Source organism: Emys orbicularis, chromosome 4 (genome assembly GCF_028017835.1).
Source record: "Emys orbicularis isolate rEmyOrb1 chromosome 4, rEmyOrb1.hap1, whole genome shotgun sequence".
Classification (NCBI taxonomy): domain Eukaryota; kingdom Metazoa; phylum Chordata; order Testudines; family Emydidae; genus Emys; species Emys orbicularis.
In genome coordinates this window covers 46,218,405-46,239,227 of record NC_088686.1, presented here as the reverse complement: position 1 = coordinate 46,239,227, position 20,823 = coordinate 46,218,405, and the positions used below count along the sequence as shown (strand labels likewise).

Sequence of the window (20,823 nt, the reverse complement as noted above, 5' to 3'; positions counted from 1 at the left end):
GGTGTAATGTTTATATTATAATTTATGGAACTGTAAAAATAAATGTTTATCTTGTATATTGGGTGCCCTGTACCCATTCTCACAAATCCAATTTTCAAAACACATTGTTTATTATGAAAGTTAATAGAGTCATAATTGTTTGCAGTGTTGCTGTAGCTGTGGTGGTGGCAGGATATTAGATACAAGGGGGTGAGGTAATATCTTTTATTGGACCAGCTGTTGGTGAAAGAGACAAGATTTCAAGCTTACACAGACCTCTTTTTCAAGTCTGAAGAGCTCTGTGTGAGCTGGAAAGCTTGTCTCTTTCACCAACAGAAGCTGGTCAATAAAAGGTATTACCTTACCCACCTTGTCTCTGGAGTTATAATAACATACTAGCAGTAGCTAAGGAGTGAATTTGGGTAAAACATGCACAAATCTCTATGGTTTCCTATTGTGGAATCCAACTCAAACAACAAACATGATGTTTCAGGGTTCAGGTGGGGCTTTCAACTGAGAGGTAAGGAAGCAAAATAATCACAGTTATTGAACTGGACCTTTAGCCCTAACAAAGGACCTATTAAATAGGCAATATATGTGGTTTTCCAGGCAAAATGTTGATTCCTAGAATTGCAGCAGGTTTACCTATCCTAGAGAAAGGTTGGCTCAACTTTAAAGGCCATAATAAATCAAATAATTCTGTACCACTATAGGCACAAGCTGCAGAACTGACTGTGGCTGGCAGTGCTTATGCAAATGCTACTAACTCTAGGTGAAATGGCTCTTCTTGAGGGAAGGGTGGGTTTGGTAGCTCACATTTTGGGTGATGGGGATTGTGGAAGGTTCTTCCCTCTCACCTCACCCGATAATTCTCCCACCCCACAGGACTGTGTTTGGACCTTTCTTCCTGGGCTGATGGGGCCTATTCTTTAAGTCAGCTAGGAAGACAGATTTAATTCAGCTGTGTGCCTCTAGCTCTCCATCAGTATTAGAGGGATGGAGACCAATGGCTGTCATAAATGGTAGAGACCAATGGCTGTCATAAATGGTTGTCCTGGAGTGATTTCAATTTTGAATTCACAGTAATAGAAGAGTTGAATATAACAAAACACAGGGGTGGTTTATTTAAAGTTCCTCCCTGTCTAATGATACCAGAAATGCTACTCATGCATTTCACAGTTCATAAAACACAAGACTTTCTGCTACAAAAAATTCAGGGCCCTATCACAAATGAGATAAAGATGAATCTCCTTGAGCTGAGTTAGCAATGCTCATGCACTGTAGATTGTGGGGCAGTATGATCACATATGCAGGAGCAGGTGTGACATTTCATCTATCAGAGGAACACCCTCCACCACCACTAGCCTCTGCAGTGGAACATCTGTAGCCCCCCTTTGAGCATGCCCAGTGGAGTCCATGGAGTAAAGGACTTTACTGAGGGGAAGTGAATGTCAGTGATATTTCCTTAGAATAGGAGTCCCAATGAGGTTCCATGGCATAGTATGCAGAGGCTGGTTTTGCTTAGGGTTCTATCCAGCTCATTATTGCCCCAGTGACTGCAGGGATCACCCAAGTTCTGTGAACCTCCTGAGCGCCACAGCCCTGTTAGCTGTTCCCTATTCTGAAGGTTAGTTCTCCCCTGTAGCTGGCTGTGTGAAGCAGATTTTGGCTTTACACAGCTTCCCCAAACCAAGGGATGGAGCTTCTTACGATACTCAGGATCTAGGAAATCACATCAGGAAAGGCACTTACCACACTAATTAACCTCCTCATGTGGCATCAGTTCTTCCTTGGCTAACAGGCAGTCAGTGAAGAGTCAAGCAGCACGAGACCCTCCCCCAGGGTGACAGCTCCAAAGGGAGCTAGCTCTCTTTAAAGAGAGATTCTGGAATCTACCCAGCTTCAGATTTCTTCCTCTTTAAATGATGCGTGAGAGAAAGCTCCCAAAACAGTGATGGAGGGGAGGGAACCCAAATTTCTCAGATAGAACCCTTCCCAATAGCAGTGATTAGGGACTATCTCCCCCACACTAGTTGCAGGATTGTGGACAGAATCTTTTCTTATTATCATCTTAGGGTCGGGGCAAGAGGCCCTTTCCCCAACAGCTTTTGCAGGATCACTATCAGGGAGTCGCTCTCATACCAAACCTCAGCCTCTGCAGGCTCACAAACAGAATCCCCACAATTCTTTTTAGCAACTTTGGCCCTGGACTCTCCAACCTTTCTGTACTGCTGGAGCCACAGCAGATTTAATCCCCTCTATGCATAGGGTTGACCTTTTAATTGCATAGTCTGCACGTATGGGGCTTGTATGCCCCAAAAGACTGAGCTTTTCAGCTATGAAGTCAATGAGAACTACACACACATATATATTCAAGGTCGAAATGTGACCCTTTAGGGAGCAGATGAAATGGACTGGGACTGAAGTCAGGAGAATTTGCCAGGATAACGCCAAGGAAGTGGAGAGCAGCCAGTAATAAGGTCAACCTTTAAAATCTAAATTAAAAGTTCAGGGCTATATCCAGCAAAGATTTCTGCAGGGGCTTAACTTTAAACTCCTGCATAGTCTCATTGAATCAGTGCACGATCTGAGCCTTAATAGATAAATAGGATAGCATATTACCTAAGTGAAAATGCTTTATTTTTACTTATTGCTTTTGACTTCTATCAAAACAGGAGAGGCTCTGCCCTTCTCACTGTAAAGATTACGACTAACTTGTAAAAGTAAATCAGATATTGTCTCTTAGGGTGCGTAATAATATGACACTTACTTAGATTATGAATGGCACAGTTAAAATCTACCAAATATAAATGTTTGGTTTGTGTTCACTAAAAGTGGTCATAATGTCTCATTAAAAATATTGCTTGAAAATTAAAGGTCATCATCAAATTTCCAACTTTTTAAGCAACTCTGCTGCTGTCAAGGACATGCCAGTGTTTAAATAATATGTTTAAATTGGCAAACAAATAAAGTAAAGCCTAATCACTTAGGAGGAAGAGATATTTATTTACAAAACTATTTCTATTGGTATAATGTTGGCAAGCACAGATATTGTGGAACCACAGAGGAGCTTATCAAAGAAGAGTGTGAATATTTGTTGTGAGTCAGAGATACGATATAATGATTAGAAGAATTACAGTTTTCCAAGTGCCATAACTCTCAGAAGGTGATGGACTGAGCTACTTAAGGTACTGAAACGTTAGACACTTACTACTTTGTATCACTATAGGTAATTCCAATAGGGGTTGATCAAATACCCATACCCTGACACTGGAAAAGCTACCAATGCCTTATACTTCAATGGAGCTGGATCAGGCTTTTGTAGTTAATGGGACAACTCATAATAGTAAGTACTACTCTCAAGAGGTAGCATTTACAGGATTGGGCCCTAAATCAGGTAATTTGAATACCACTATGTATTTTTGCCTGTAATATAAAGTGCATTATTTTACAGTCTACCTTTTTGTAATTCATCAATGATTTAAAAACTGCAATGTCGTTGCAGCTATACACAAGCAATGACAATAACATTGTTTTCCAAGGATAGTTTGGGGCTTGCTACAATAATGATTATAGGCCAAATATTGATTATGAACTTGCAGTTCCCATTAAGGTAACACACAGAAGACATAATTTAGTTCTAAATCAGGCAACTTACAAGTTTATGAGTGAGCACTTTTGCTTGAATTCATGGAATCCATATAATGCTATGTAGAATGGTCATAATAAAACCCCATTTCAGGTGACAATGATTTTGAGGCAGAGCAGGTCTCATTGCAGGGCAGATGCCCAACTCAGCCCCTTTTTCCAGTACCACAGATACTCCCTTGCACAGCACAAGTGGCTTCACTAAAACACTGCAGATGAGGTAGTCTTAAATTATAGCAACTAGGAACGGATCAGTTTCCTAAGGTTAAACTGGATAGTGGTTTGTTTTGGAATTTATTTAGCTAATTACCACACATATGGATTATGGTATTTCAAGAATTAATACTCACTGTATTTATTTAATAATAAGAAGTTGTCTTTGGGATGCTTATGCTTATTTTATTTGTATATATGAGAAAACTGAAATATTAAAATAGAGTTATTGGTTTATTTAAACAGCAAATATAGGATTACAATCTGAGTAATTTTATAACGTTTTCCTATTTATCTGGGATAGAGGATGTAGAAGAGAAACACTGTACTAGAAGTTAGGGGACATGGATTCAATTATTGAGTCTGACAATGACTCTCTTTGTGGCCTTAGGAAAGTCATGTAATCACTTTGTATCTCAGTTTTCCAATCTTTACAATGGGGATAATGTTACTTAGCCTTCTCTGAGATTCTTAGTGAAAAATAATATACAAGTGATAAAGAATATTATTAATTATTATAGTAGTTGGATAGACAGGTGGTTCTGTGCAAACCTACTGCTTTTTGCTACAAAGCAGACAATTTCTTTTCTTTTAAAATTATTACTTTTTAGCTTTCCTAGGAATGTTTCTTTAAAGAGCTTGTGTTAATTAGAAACAAAGGAAACTGATTTGCATTTTCTCTCCAGCCAACTGAACACTTTTTAAAAATCACTTTTCTTTTTAAAAGAACAAAGCCTTCCTTGTAATAGTAGTAGCCTGCTAACCTAAAAGGTACAATTTATATGAAATTAGAAAGCTTAGTGATATGGTGAAGTATAATTTAGAAAAATAATAGTGTGTACACAGGGACTAAACTATACAAGGTTTTCCAGATCTAGATCCAGCTACGTGTATTGAGATTCATCTACTGATTAAATCCTTGACTAAGCAGGCTATTGAGACAAGGGATAAACTGTTCAACTAAATGGCTTACACTAAAAACAACAACAACCTCCTCTAGGCTTCAGGTATGACTGGGATGGCTAAGAGAAGTTCATAAGCCACACACTAGCACTTGGGAAGAGGGGATATCCCCCTCCTAGTGTCCATGTGTATAGAGGACTCTCCATGCACAAAACTGCAATCTAGGGGTGAGGTGGAGGGGTGTCAGCTGCCTCCATGCAGGGCCGGCGCAACCCATTAGGCGACCTACGCGGTCGCCTAGGGCGCTACAATTTGGGGGGTGGCGACCGCGGCGGTATTTTGGCGGCGGGACCTTCCGCCGCCTCTGTGGGGGGCGGCATTTCGGGGCGGGACCTTCTGCCGCCTAGGGCGGCAGAAAAGCTGGTGGCGCTCCTGCCTCCATGACACTGTACCCTCTGTCCCGGACGCCACAAAGGCCTTTCATGGGGTGGCAGATGTGTGAGTAGAGTGGAGGTAGAAGGGGGAGGGCTGTCAGGATGCACATCATCCCCCAAGCCCTGCAGGGAAGTCTGGGGAAAGAAGGGGGTTCCAGAAGCTGTATTTTCTGTATTTTCTGCAGCCAGGGCCTAAGAGCCAGAGCCTCCTGTGCAGACGGCCCTGGGCTTCTGAGAGTTATATGGGTCTTGAGGGAAAACAGAGAGTTAGGAGGTAAAAACCATTCCCCCTCCTCCCCAGAATCCTGTCCTGTGAATTTTCTGCAGAAGGGACTATTAGACTCTCACTAAGTCCTATCTAATTGCCCTGCTGCTCCCATTTAAATCAATATAAGTTTTGCCATTGATTTCATTGGGAACAGGATCAAGTGTCTTAGTGCCTATTGCAGCCTAACTTTATGATAAATTACCTCTATCCTATTGCCCAAAATGAAGAATAACCTTACAGTACTAAATAAGTCACATCACTTTTTCTAGATAGCATGTGAAACAAGTATGCAGAGTGTCAGAGAATGTCATTAAGTACACCTCTACCCTGATATAATGCGACCCGATATAACACGAATTCAGATATAACGCGGTAAAGCAGTGCTCTGGGGGGTGGGGCTGCGCACTCCGGTGGATCAAAGCAAGTTCGATATTATGCAGTTTCACCTATAACGTGGTAAGCTTTTTTGGCTCCCGAGGACAGTGTTATATCGAGGTAGAGGTGTACATTCAGGTATAACTTTTATAGTATACCTAATGAGAAAAGGCTAAGTCCTGTAGTCCTCATGCAGGCAAAACTCACTGACTACAGTGGAAGTTCTGCTTGGATTATATGTTTGGGCCCAAATTGGTGCTTTGATATTTTTTGGAATGAAAATTGTAACAGTGGCTATTGTATACTCTGTCTTGTGTCAACTCACTAGGGCTAGGAAATACAGATCAGTTTCTTACCAGAATATATGTATGTCATACTTTTCCTACAAAAAACTACTCACAATTTTTGATGTGATTGTCCTTAGGATGAGTACCATGGAGACAATTCACTGCAATATCTTCAGCAGCTATATTAATCCAAGGCATGGAGAAAGCTATCTGCAGCATTATTTTACTTCTCCCTGTCTCAGCGAGACTCATCCATGTTATTGTTTTATATGTTTTTATTTCAACAGACCTGTACTTTTGATAGCCTTTTGTCTTTATTCCCCTTAAAATGAATCAATGGATCAGTTCAGTCACCAGTTGCAGTCGTGGACATAAGATAAATGTCCTGCTCAATACTATTACTAACTTTTCTGATTTTTTTCCATTACACCTCTGACTTTTGCCGGGCTCTTAATCCAGGCATTTGTTCTGCATTTTCTCTTAGCTGTTCCTAGAATCTGTTATATCAAGCGTCTCAGCACTATCTGTATCTGCTGCTCAGTGCATTTGGTTAATTTTCATATCTCTGCTCCTTAGGTAAATTCCTTCTCTTCAGCTGAAAGTCAGATGCTGCAGAATCTTATTTGTCTCATTGTGTCTAAATTTCTAAAGATGCTCCTGACAGCTCTGAATCCCCTACCAGTCATTTCCATTTTTTTTTATTCTAGGGCTCATTCTTATTCACTGTTTCATGTCCATGAACATGTTTTCTCTGGTAGAGTTCTTTCAGTGATCATCTTGTTGGGCTTGCACTGCAGGATAATCTCAGACTGGCAAACAGCAAAGGTATCATGGCCACCCTTAAGCAGACGAAGAAAGGCAAGGTGCTCTCAGAAATGAAAGTGAGAGGAAACTAGGGTGACCAAATGTCCCAATTTTATAGGGACAGTCCTGATTTTGGGGGCTTTTTCTTATATAGGCACCTATTACCCCCCACCCCCTGTCCTGATTTTTCACACTTGCCCTCTGGTCACCCTAGAGGAAACACCTGGAACTGATGAAATCACAGTTGACAGCTGAGAGCCGACTGTTCATATTTTTCCTAAACTGCTCACAGTAGGTCAGCTTCTATCCTTGTCATTCCACATGCAGAACTCCCACTGTTATCAATTAGTTGTAACACTACTTGTTCTTTTACAGCTTGGCATATGTTTTCCCATTCCCTGCAAATTTATCTCTCTTAACATTTTATTTGAATGGTATTTTTTTCCTCACTTTTATCTATGTCATATATAAGTGATCCTCCCCAGAACAATCTCCTTTGGATGCTTTCAACCAGGCTCAGTGAGCCTATATACAGCTCTTAAATTTAGACTGAGATCTAGTTTTAGACATTGGATTGAATTTATGTAGACAGAACCTTTTGATACTATTAAAATCACTGGTATAAAAAACAGAGCTTAGAAGAGTGTCAACACAGGGTTGTCCCCTGTCCCTTCTGCTTTTCACCTTGATAATGGCACTATCTGCCTAGAGGCTAAGGGACAACCCTAATATAGCTGAAACAGAAGATAGAAAATAACAGCCCAATATGTGCATAATATCATGCTGATGACATCCCAACAGCCCTCTTTCTTCTGGAGTTAGTCCATGAAATGCAGACACTGTAGCATCTGGAATTCAAGTAAATCACTAGGTGATAAATTGGCAGCGCTGCCTTTTGGACTAGCCTCTGAGGACAGCCCTACTCACAAAGGAAACTAAATGATATTTGCTATTTAACTTGACATTAGCCCCACAAATGTTTTGCAATGCTCGTTTTCATCTTTCCATCCTCGGTGCCATGGGTGCAGGGCCGGCTCCAGGCACCAGCTTCTCAAGCAGGTGCTTGGGGCGGCGGCTCCGGAGAGGGGCGGCACGTCCAGGTATTCTGCGGCAATTCGGCGGACGGTCCCTCACTCCGCCTGGGAGCGAAGGACCTCCTGTCGAATTGCCGCCGCAGATCGCGATCGCGGCTTTTTTTTGTTTTGTTTTGTTATGTTTTGGCTGCTTGGGGCGGCCAAAACCCTGGAGCCGGCCCTGCATGGGTGCTGACCCCAGCTAGCTTGCATGGCATTGAGGCCAGGTGGAATAAGGGGAAAACATATGCAAAGTAAATCTTGGGTCTTTCTTGCAGCCCAAATGAATACTTTTGAAGGGGATCCCAGTTTTGCTTGAATCAGTCCCGAGAACAGAACAGATACAGGATGGGCAGCATAGAATGCTAATTTTCCTGCAGTGCTCCACCATTGTATCACAACCGTGACCTGGAAGAAGCAATCGCTAAGGTTTTTTCCTCCTTCCTGAAGCTTCCTGATGCAAATACCTCTTTCCATTCAGTGCCATCTTCCTAAACTTCCTGATGCAAATACCTCCTCATGTTCAGTGCCCTCTCTTCCATGCCCCACAGTGACTCCTGCAGAGAAGATCTATCAAAGATAAAGTGAGATGCTGATTTATTATTTACCATTAGGTTAGTTTGGGACTGAGCTGCTTCCTAGAATCCCAACTATATGGCTCAGCTAATGATTCTTACCTCTACGAAGAAAGCAATCTCTATCAACTTTTGCTTGCATTCCTATTGTGCAGAATAGTAGCATGATGGCTTGAATGATTAACTAGGTTACTGCAACATAAAACAAATAGCTATTTATTAATGAGTGTATTGGGGAGAAGGGGAAACAAATTACATAGAAAAATAATGGGCTGCAGAGGGCACCCTACATTGATAGACTACTCCATGCTGAAGTCATGTTCCTCAGAGCAAGCAAAAGTTCTTAAAGCTTTAATCACTTACCTTGCTAATAGAAGGAACCCTTCCAGGAATCCTGGGTGTAATGTGACAGACTCATGTTCTCTGTGCTTTCACCCATCCTTTGTTGCCTGAAAAAAGTAAAATTCTATCTTCTTGCTTAGTCTAACCTGAACTATTTGGAAGAAATACATTTGTTACTCCCTTGAGCTGCAGGAACACAAATAGGTAGAAAAGGCTTCTCAAGGCTATACAGTCAGAAGCAGAATAATCTGAAAAGATACTTACCATATAAAACCATCATAATATTGGTTCTGTGCTTTTCACTGCCTTTCCACCACTTGGGTCACTAGTTTGAATCTGGTGCAAGTAACTTATCACAAAAGTTCATTATTATCAGACAGCTGTTTGGGGACCATGACGGGTGAAATAAAAGCATCCATTTATAGCGACAATCCACAGACATGACTAGATTATGCAAACAGGTATGCAAATTTGCTGCAGCCACAAGGCTCCTGGCAAGTTGCAACTGTGGCTCTATGTCACAAAAGTGGGACACTTGCCTGCTTATATGTTGATGCTGCAGAGCACCAGGAGGCCCGGGATAACTGGACGGTGGATCCCCCCTCCCGGGGTATTATCTGGTATGTTTAATATAAGGAGATTATTTTAAAGGGAGAAATTAATAAAGGACTATAGAAAAGCAGGTGCAGGGTATACAAGCCAGTGAATTAGCTGAACTTCAGAAATTTGGTGCTTGGAGCAACACAGTAAGGTAGAAGTCAGGTCATTAGAATCTTGTTAGAGTGCAATGGAATTGCTGCCTTTCAAGGGAGTGGAGAGTACTAAACCCTTCACCTAAATTCAGATTATGGTAAATTATGTGGGGCTTTGCTTTGTATATTTTTCTAATGCATTTGTGATGGCCACCATCTTGGCCAACACTAGAGACTGAACTGATCTGGAAGTGCAAATCTCTAGAGCTTGGGCTAAAGAGCTCTGTAGCTGGGGCCTTAGCAAACTCAAATCCTTTGTTGATCCAGCACAGGGGGGACCTGTAACACACACTGGCCTTCACCCCTGGGCTACCCAGCAACCTGGTTTGTTTTGTACATAAATATTAATAAGGGTAAGTGCTGTGGTACATAGCAAAACCACTAGGTTGAGAGCCTTCCAAATAGTTTGCACATTAAGTGAAAATAGAAGGAATAAGCATAAAAACTGGAAGGACAGGGATTCTGCTTTGTATCTGTCACTTGGGTCTGAGTGTCTCTGAATTAAGTGGATTCATCACCAAGCACCTGATGCCTGTCTCCCGGATGTTGTGAACCAGAAATGTTTCATCTATGATTCTTCTAGCTTGAAAGATACAACACTTGCTGAGGCAGTTTCTTTGGCACTTCTTGTTGGATTCTTTCCCCTCCCACCTTAAAGCTAAATGCAGTGAATGATGACAAACCCTCTTAGAGAGGAGAGAATCATTTTCCATCTCGGGAGTAAACATCTTCCTGAAAATAACAAGGCATTTTCTGGGCTTAGATGGATTATCAAAAGAAACAATGGAAGGGCATAAGTGTTCAAATTCATTAATCTGTCTCTGTTCTTTCTCTGGGTTCTGTCTTTTGGGTTCTCTTGTGAGAATTATTGCTCTTCTTTCATTTTGAATGATATATAAACCTTGGTGGCGAAGACCATTTACATCAATGATGGGCCAGCCTCAGAGATACCCAGGTTCAGTTTGGATAAGTATCTAAAAGGTTTTGCTATGGCATTGGGCGTGATTATTTTAAGGAAGGGACCCCCATCCTCCCAAATCAGAAATCTCCAAAAGGATTAGTGTTAACATGGAACTCTCATAGATCTTATAGATCTTAGCTATATCAGGTATAGTGGGTCCCTCTTGGATAGGAAACTAGGTTATTATCCACAACCACAGGCACTAGGAAGGCTCCATTCACAACTGTTTTCTCTACTTTTGACTCCCGTTAGCACTGCAAAGTGGATACAGTTCTGGGAGCAGGAATGGATTCTGTTCTGTCCCACGGGTCCCCAGCCACCTTTTTAGTTAAATTCCAGTGATCGAAACTTTATTGCTGCTGATGAATGAGCCAGAAAGAGCCAAGTTTGACCTTCAGCTCCAGGCTGAGTTTGCAGGGCTGACCGTTAGAAAGACGTATTTGGACTTTATCTGGAAGTCTCTGAGACGTAATAAATATGAAACCCCATGAATGCCATTTTGACAGTCAGTCTCAGAGTAGAAATGTCATGGAGCCAGTGCACAGCATCATCCACCGCGCAACAGAGTTTTCTTTATACAGAGAAGAAAAGAGGCTGAAGGAAAATCCAGGATCAGGTTGAAGGTTGCTTGCTCTCGTGGCTGGGAGACATCCGACCCCTCAGCCAGCGGGTAACCTCAGGGCACAGTTCCCAAGCTGGATCGCAGCTACAAGGTTTCCCATTGCGTCCCCACGCGGGGCTGGGGAGGACACACACCTCACACAGCCCGGTGTCCAGATGGCTCCGCCTGCCTCGGAAGCCAAGTGTCCCCCTTCGTCGGGTGACCCCGAGATTAGCAGAGCAGGGGCCACATTGGCGGCTGGCCTAAGCGGGTGCAGCTGCACCGACTGCTGGAGGAGCTGGACCCACTCCGCAGTGAGTCCGGCACCGGTGCCCCGCGCTACTCGCTGAAGCTTGGATCTCATCAGCGCGAGCTGCCTCGCCTTTTGCATCCCCGCTGAGACCAGCACAGCTACCGCCGGGGAAATGCAGCCGGGGCCGGGGGAGGTTAATCCGGGCAGGGCTGGAGCATCCTCCCCTCCGCCCTCCATTGCCCCCGTGTGGCGCGCGGCGCTGGACCCTCCCCGGCTGCAGGGGGCGCTCTCGAGAAGCAGGCGCCCCGCGGGCCCCTCTCTTCTCCCGCCGGGCCGCACGCACCGAGCCGAGCGGGTCTGTTGCTAGGTTCCCGAGCGCGTCCCCCCGCCCCCGGCCCAGTGTCTGGGCAGAGCCGCCGCCCCGCGGGAAGGGCTGTGGCTGTGGCTCTCCCTGCCCTCCAGCTGTGCCCAGCTGTCTCCCCGGGGGCAGGTGAGAGAGCTCGGTCTAGGGCCTCACTGACCCTTCCGCGCCACAGGCTGTCGTTCAGCCTGGGGGCGCGTTATTTTGGGGGGAGATCGGGGTATGGTGGTATCTTTTGGGGGTGTCTTGGGGCGGGCCAGGGGTACATTTGGGGCTGGGTGCGTGCTTAGGAGGGGTCCCATTTGGGGGACTTGGGTGGTATATTTCATGTTGGGGAGGTCAGGTTGTATCTGTTTTTGGGGGTAGCTGGTTTCCTTTGGGGCTGTATCTTTTCCATATACTTTTTTAAAGGGAAGTTTCTTTAGGGGGATCTTTTTCTTTGATTGGAGAGAGTAGTATATTTTTGGAGGGGATCATTTATTATTGCAGGTGAAGGCTCCACCCGTTTTTTTTTTCTCATTTCATTTAGCACTCTCGTTTTTAGGCCTTCTCTACACTAGATTTCCAGCAGTTGCTAGCAGTGGTAGCAATGGCTGGAGTTGGTGTAGATAAAGTGCTAGTGGCTGGTCAGACGTGCTTAACTGTACATACTGTCAGCAGTCCTGTTGAAATGAATGGAACTACTCACAGTGCATAAAGTTAAACATGTGCACAAGTCTTTGCAGGATTGGGGTCTATGTTTGTATATAACATATTTAAACACATTTCTGTTTTGCTTTACAGGCCACATACATTAAGAGGAAATGGCTAGAAAACACGAGCACTTTGGACTAAGTTATCTAGAAGAACTAAATATGATTAAGGAGCGTGAGATTATATGCAAAGAATCTCGGCAGGATTTTCTTAAATTCAAACAAGCAGTAGCTACTGCTCATACAAATATGAGCACTCAGCCCTTCCTGGAAGATTTAACACCAGATCAGTCACATCAGTTAGAGCAGTATCATCTTCAGAGGTCAGAGAGTCCACATAAGCCTATCACTAATATAAATAAAAATGTTCCTAATGAATTAATTGGCAGTTCTGAAATTCACAGAAAAGTAAGGATCTCTCCTGAAGTAAGAGACATGAAAAAACAAACTCATGATCTCAGCACGATGACTCAAAGAAATAAATCTTCTGTAAAAGAGGACAGTGCTGACAAAAATCAGAAAAGTTACTCTGAAAAAATAAATATGGAAAATAGTAGTTGTAGTCATGAAAGTACAAGTGTAAAGATGCCAGTAATAGCATCTTTAGCAGGGACCACTAAAAAAATCACTATGTTAAAACAACCAGCACCACCTCTGAAGCCTAAATATCGCAAACTTATTCTTCGTCCAAGACTAGTAACTTATAACACCCCCATTCTGTTACAGAAAGTCAAAGATACTAGAAAAGTGCAGAGTAGAGCCCATTCTCTAAAGATAAACATTCAGACTGTAAAAACAAATAGAACCAAAGAAGCTAGCAATGACAGTAAAGAAAGTGATGAATCTAGTTCTACAGATTCTGATTCAAGTGAAAAGGCTTCTAAAAAGAAAAAAGTTATTAGGAAAAAAGATAAGAAAGTAGGCAGAGAACTTTCAAAAGCAAGTCAACAAGATTCAGTTGTTGAGCCGGGAAGAGTACTGAGTAAAAGAAGCAGTGTCTCCTGCAGCCATCCAAGTGTGAGGTCTGCTTCAGAGCAGTTGGAAGAGGCTAGAGACATAACTAGACCAGACACTTCAAAAATATACGAGGAGAACTTCCAGCAGAGCAAACCAGAAGAGCTTACTTCCACACCAAAGTTGCCTGTGAGAGTGGTTGCAAGGTCTATTGATGAAATAATTGCTTCTCTGCAGTCTACTTTTCAGTCTCCCTCAGACCAGATGATCAAAGAACTCCTGGAGAGTGTTCTTGGCCGGAACTACAGCATAAAAATGGAAGTAGGTGAACCAGAACAAGAGCAATATTTTCTGTTGAGTAAATATTACTTTTAGAAAAGTTGTATATTTGTTTTTCAGATCCTACAATGTGTTATAACACAGAGGCCAGACAAAACAAATGGATAAAAACACTGATGTGTCATAGAACTTCCTTCATTGTTTCTTACTGTCAATTTGCAGTGTCCTTTAAAAGTAAAATCAAGCCAATATTAAAACCAGTTAAAATATAACTTCATTTAAGGGCCTCTTTTTGGACACTGGTCATATTACATTGCTTATAATCTAGATGGTTTTTCTGTTTCCCTTTTAAAGGGCTATGCTTGATATTGACAAATTAACAGAAGTGTTAAATGTATTTATAAGCTAACAATATTAAGGGTGTCAGTTTTGAGTTATTGCTTAGTATTGTGAAATCACTGTAAAATTGTTAATATGTTACTGTTAGATTTATTAATGTGGCGTTAGAGATTCCTCTCATCTAATGTAGTAGTGTTTACAGTAAAAGACTACAATAAGGCATCAAGCATTACAAAAATGCTTCAGAAGACTGTTAATTGTATACACAGCCTTTTACTTGGCAATTACTGATTCAGTTCCTAAACAGGACAGTAGATATTACTGTCAGATGGCTCTTAGGCCTGTGTGAAATAAGTTGATGAAAGAAGATCTTATTCCATTTCCAAGTGGTCAGGTGATCACATAGAATCATTGAAATTCAGGCTGGAAGGAACCTCCAGAGGTCATCTAGTCCAGCTCCCTCACCAAAACCGCTATTGCAACTGGCACCCACCTATGTTGGTAATATCATCAGAGAACCCCAGGAATAAATGGGCAGGGAGACTGAACTACTCTTTCATCCAGAGGTGGTTGCTTTAGAACAAGGTGAGGCAAATTAGTGGAGCTGTGTGACTGTATGCATTTTATGGCTAGGCAGAGAACATCATTCCCTATGGAATGCAGTTATGATCATTACATTCACTTGAGATAACCAACATCATGTAGTTTGATTAAATGCAAAAGTTAGAAGGACAGCAGCAATAACTGTGTACATTAACTGAACTTCAATTTTAAACAGTAATATATGTGAGCACATCCCATTGTGATTTCCCGTTCAATTTGCATTACAAATTATTATTAGTTTTATGCTACAGTACTTTTTGTCACCTATTTATAAGAACTACACGTCGTAGGCCCGATTTTCAAAAGGGCACAACAACCTATAGTTCCCATTTAGGCACCTAAATAAGTGGCCAGGTTTTTAAAAAAGCTCAGTCCCCAGTTTGAGGTGGGGCGGAGAGATTCTCCATTGTTTTCAGTGGGAGTTGCTGGGCGGAGAGCACTTTTTAAAATCTGTACAGTGATCTTGAATTCCTTTCACTTAAACTTTTCATTGACAGGTGCAGGTTTAAAAAAAAAATCTAAAATGGAGGAGAGTCTTTGCAGGTCTGGTTGTTCTTTAGCATTTTCATCATCTAGAAGATCTGAGCCTTAACAAGGGTGAATGCTGCTCTAACAATTGTTGATTAAGTTATGTAAATTTAAAGGCAGTTGCTGCATGTATTTTCTCAACTGAAGTGACTTTTTAAATAGGATGAAGAATTTAGCAATTATTTTTAATCTGTTATGCATAGCTTATCTAATATATATTGCTGAGTTTCAGTCCTTGCCTTTACAAACAAGGTATGAAATTTGTTCTTTTAGGTGAAATGGAAATATCTAAGAAATACATTTATTGAAATGAAAACAAGCTGTTGTAATTAAATGAGATTTTATTTATTTTACATATTTTCCCCTTGATTGGCATTGGCTACTTAATGTTGATAGTTTATTATAATGTTACAAGGTTGACCACAATTTACCCAGCAGCCTTAAAAAGACTGTTGTTATCCAGGGAAAGGTATGCCAGCCCAGCAGTGGGACATGACCCGTCAACCATGTTTTCTTTGGATTCCTCAAGGGGAACTACAGTAGTTATGAATAATAGTTCCCACCATGTTTTGTTGAGAAGTAGAATTTAAATAATAATTTTAATCTGATTGTCAGTGCTTGCTAACTCTTAATATACTGAGTTACCAAGTTACTATGAGAGGGAGTTTATATTCATTGCAGAAATGTATTTCTTTTGTTCAGCATTTAACAGTCTGCAGCTGATCATCTTTATTTTTTACAGTACAATAATTCTTTGGCAGTCCAAATAACCTTCTGGAGTATATGGATGGAAGAAAACCCGTTTTGTTAGTAAAATAAAAATCATGGTAAAATAACCACAAAAAATTGCGCATGCAAATATTGTTATTGAACAAGAACTGTGTAATGAACAGTATCAAACCAATACCAAATATACTTTTATCTTTTAAAATTGTGTGTGTGTTTCTGTCTGTCTCTGGGTACTGTGAGTCCATGGTAGAGTGATGGCCTGTTGAGATCTTCTCCATTATGCTTAACAGTTTGGCTAATCACTTACTGTGCTTTAGAAGTAGGTTGATAAGGGTTAGCCACCGTTGACCAACTCTGTTTCCCTTTGACATTTACATCCATTCATGATATTTATGTTATTTTAATGTTTGCTATTTACATTCTTTATGTTCTAGTTGAGGTTTAAATTATAGTTCAGACATAACTGGCTTATACTTCTTGGATAGATCTATGTATGGTGCACCATTAATTGAGAAGGAATTCTTGTGGAATGTATAAATACTAAGATAGCTATACCTGCAAGCTTAAGCGGCAATGCTGAAATTGACAGCATGCATTTTCCATCAATTAACCACTTTTCATATATTGCTTGCTGGTAAAGTGAGAACAGTTTCATACAGACAGAGACTATATGCAGATATTTTAAACTTTCTCTTTTTCACTGTTTCCTTGAGGCCCAATTCAACTCCCGTTGAAGATAATGGGAGACTTTTCATTGATATGAATTGGATTTGGATCAGGCCTTTAAGCAGGAAGGTCAGACTCTTTGCATCTTCTTTATTTTCTGGTTAGAGTAGACTTGTGGACTCGGCTCCTACTTGGCTCCTCACTGTTCTTCTGTAAAAGAAACATAATGTTTTTTTCATTACAAGTGCGATTACCAGGGCTATTTGTTGTCGTGGAACTGATGTCCGTCCTTTTCTTCATTCTTCTACTGCTTCTGCGTTTTAGTTTAAATGCTAAAGGAATGGTAACATTATTTTGGAATGCAAATATGAGCATCCATTTCAGACTGTGTCCAAATGTCTATAACATCTCTAAAATTCAGTCTTTTCACTGTTGTTTAAGCTCTTATTCTTGCCCGTCTTGACAATTGCAACCTCCTTCTCTCTGGTCTTCCTGACACTCACCCTCGCTTCCCTGAGGTATATTCAAAATACTGCTGCTAAGGTCATCTTCCTGACCCGTATGTCTGAACACATCACCCTGCTCTTTGAGTCCTTCCACTGGCTTCCCCTTCAGAAGCTGTCTGTTCCAGACTTGTTAAGGCCCTTCTCAATTTAGACCCATCCTTCTTATCTGTACTTGTACTTTATTGTGTCAACGCCTCATGTCCTATGCTCTACTAATAATGCTGTTCTTTATACTACATTGCCCAATTATTCACTTGCTTCACAAGCAACATCACACAATCTTCCATGCAACCCTTATGCATGGTAAACTGTCCCTGAAATAGTCTGGTAAGCCACTTCAATTTCCTCCAAATTTCTCTTCAATACACACTTCTGTCATGATGCTATGGGAAATTGCCTGGTGATGGTGGCCTAGAGGTAGGGACCTCTGATGTTTAACTTATTTGCATAAATCTTCAAAAAAACAAAAACAAAAACCCTAATCAGCTCAAAATAATCTAGTTGTGCAAAGAGATGTTCTATATAAACACATGTTCTTATTACTGTTTCCCTCATCCTTAGTATGCGGGTCCTATGTGCTGTTGGTGGTCTGTGATATATACTCTTGGGGGAATTTGTGCAGAATTCATGTCCCCTGAAGATTTCTTTGCTTCCCCGTAGAAAAATGACTTTTTGACAGGGAAGCAAAGGGAAGCTGCAAGAGCAGTCACACACCACTCCCTAGCTGTGCAGGTACATCGTTTCAGGCACCTGGAGCAGCCAGTGGAGAGGTAAATCAACACAGGGCTGGGGACATCCCAGCCAGTGGCTCCTACCCTGAGCCAGGATCAGGTGTTAATCCCGGCTGGGCTGGAGGCAGGAGAGGACGGGACTTCTTCTTCCCCTGCAAGGAGTGGCTGGGGCTGCATCAGACCCACGCCCAGAAACCTCCCCCAGCTGCAGGAAGCTCAGCATCCTCCCCTGCTTCTTGCCCCCATTGCTCCTCAGCTGTGGGGAGGAGGCGTCCCCGTTTGGGGAGGTGCTCCCTCATCCGCCCAACCCCTGTGCATCCAGACCTCCCATACCCAGACACCCCCACCAAGCCCACCCCATACACGCAGAATCCCCTAGCTCTCCATACCCAAATCCCACCCCATTGGACCTCAACCTCTGCATCTGAAGCCCCTCTGCACCCAGACCCCCTGCCTCCGGACCCCCACCCTTGCACCCAGATCACAGCCCACTGAGCCCCCTGCACTCAAACCCCTCCTCTGATGCCCCACCCCCTGCACCACCCTGAGCCCCTACATCCAGACCCCCACCCCACTGACCCCCAAATAGCTACACCCAGACTGCCCATCCCACCAAGTCTCGCTCCCCCAACACCCAGACCTCCCTGCTGAGACCCCCACACCCAGACCCCTCCACTGAGCCCCAACCACTTTCACCTGGAAACTTCTGCAGAGTCCCATTGCCCTTGCACCTGGAAACACCCCCCCAATGAGCCTTTGTACATCCAGATTCCCCCCATGACTCCTTCTCCAGCTCCTTCTGATTGTTACAGTCACTTATTACATCTTGTCTTAGACTGCAAGCTTTTCAGGGCAAGGACCAACTTTTACCTCAGCGTTTAGCACAACATGACTGGGGCCCTCAAGTGCTGCAGTAATATACATACAATACAATATAATACAATAAATAATTAATAATCATAATAACTTAAAATGTAATCTCCTGAGGAGTGGGACCTTTGTCATAATTGGTACCCATAAATCATCATGTTTACCTATGATGCTGTATAAATAATATTTTTAGCGTTGACAGGAATGCTTTAAAATCTTGGCATGTTCTCAGATTCAGACCTTTGACTTCTTTGGGCTTGTCTACACTGGCAAGTTTTTTCGATGCAACTAATGTCACCAAGGAAAAATCAACAAAAGCAAAGTCGCCAAAGCGTGTCTACATTTGCTCCCTCTGTTGACAGATCGTGTCCACATTATGCTTTGTCGACAGTGAGAGCACTGGACTGTGGGTATGTATCCCACAGTGCCTGGCGACAACATCCGTCGTTAGGTGTTGTGGGAATGCGGAAACAGAGCGCAGCGCATCTTGGGATGTGCAAAATGTACCGTCGTGCACCGCTTTGTGTCCCACCCCTCCAAAGGTCTCTGGCTTCCTTTCACGCCATTTTTCCAACTGTCATTCTTTTGTAATGATCACATCCTTTGTGATCCACAAGTGCTTGCAGCACCATTGAAAAGTACCCCTTTCGGTTTATGTACTGGCTGTCTTGGTGCTCCGGTCCCAAGATAGGGATATGCGTTCCGTCTATCGCCCCACCACAGTTAGGGAATCCCATTGCAGCAAAGCCATCCACTATGACCTGCACATTTCCCGGAGTCACTACCCTTGATAGCAGCAGCTCAGTGATTGCGTTGGCTACTTGGATCACAGCAGCCCTCCACAGTAGATTTGCCCACTCCAAATTGATTCCCGACTGACCGGTAGCTTTCTGGCATTGCAAGCTTCCAGAGGGCTATCGCCACTTGCTTGTGAACTGTGGAGGCTGTTCTCATCTTGGTATTCTTGCGCTTCAGGGCAGGGGAAAGCAAGTCACAAAGTTCCATGAAAGTGCCCTTACGCATGCGAAAGTTTTGCAGCCACTGGGAATCATCCCAGACCTGCAACACTATGCGATCCCACCAGTCTGTGCTTGTTTCCCGGGCCCAGAATCGGCATTCCATGGCATGAACCTGCCCCATTACCATCATGATGTCCAAATTGGCAGGGCCCGTGCTTTGAGAGAAGTCTCTGTCCATGTCCTCATCACTTTCTCTTCACCGCGCTGCTGTCACCGCCTCGCCTGCTTTTGCAGGTTCTGGTGCTGCATATACTTCAGGATAATGCGCGAGGTGTTTACAGTGCTCATAACTGCTGCGGTGATTTGAGCGGGCTCCATGCTTGCCGTGGTATGGCGTCTGCAGGAGAGCAGAGTGGCAGCGCAAGCGTGACGATGGTTTGCAGCCCTATTGTACCTTCTGCTGCCAGCAGAACCCAGGACACAACAGTGGCAGCTGAGCTGAGTGGCCTGCACGCTTGTCGTGGTATGGCGTCTGCGCAGAAAAAAGGCGTGAAATGATTGTCTGCCGTTGCTCTCACGGAGGGAGGGGCGACTGACGACATGTACCCAAAACCACCCGTGACAATGTTTTTGCCCCATCAGGCAGTGGGAGCTCAACCCAGAATTCCAATGGGTGGCAGAGACTGCGGGAACTGTGGGATAGCTACCCACAGTGCAACGCTCCGCTAGCCTCGGGACTGTCGACACTAGCCTTGGTACTGTGGACGCACTCCACCGACTTAATGCGCTTAGTGGGGACACACACAATCAACTGTATAAAATCGCTTCCTAAAAAATCGACTTCTATAAATTCGACCTAATTTCATAGTGTAGACATACCCCAAGTGTGCAGGGCAATAAATTGCATCCTCCTGCATAGGACCGTGACTCTGGGAAATGTGCATGAAATAGTGGATGGCTTTGCAGAGATGGGTTTCCCTAACTGTGGCGGGGCGATTGATGGCACACACATTCCAATTTTAGTGCCAGACCACCTTGCCTCTGAATACATCAGTAGGAAGGGATACTTCTCATGGTGTTGCAGGTGCTTGTGGATCACCGGGGGCTTTTCACGGACATCAATGCAGGCTGGTCTGGA

The 20,823-nt window shown here is 43.1% G+C and overlaps 1 protein-coding gene across 1 annotated transcript in view; it reads left to right on the top strand.

Annotated features, from left to right (window-relative positions):
- Positions 1–12,632: 12,632 nt before the first annotated feature.
- The window catches only part of TTC6 (tetratricopeptide repeat domain 6), a 153,174-nt gene continuing 144,983 nt past the window's right edge, over positions 12,633–20,823 (top strand). Inside the window, exon 1 of the mRNA XM_065403290.1 lies at positions 12,633–13,796. Within this exon, the coding sequence (XP_065259362.1) occupies positions 12,633–13,796 (1,164 nt within the window). The remainder of the gene's footprint in view (positions 13,797–20,823) is intronic.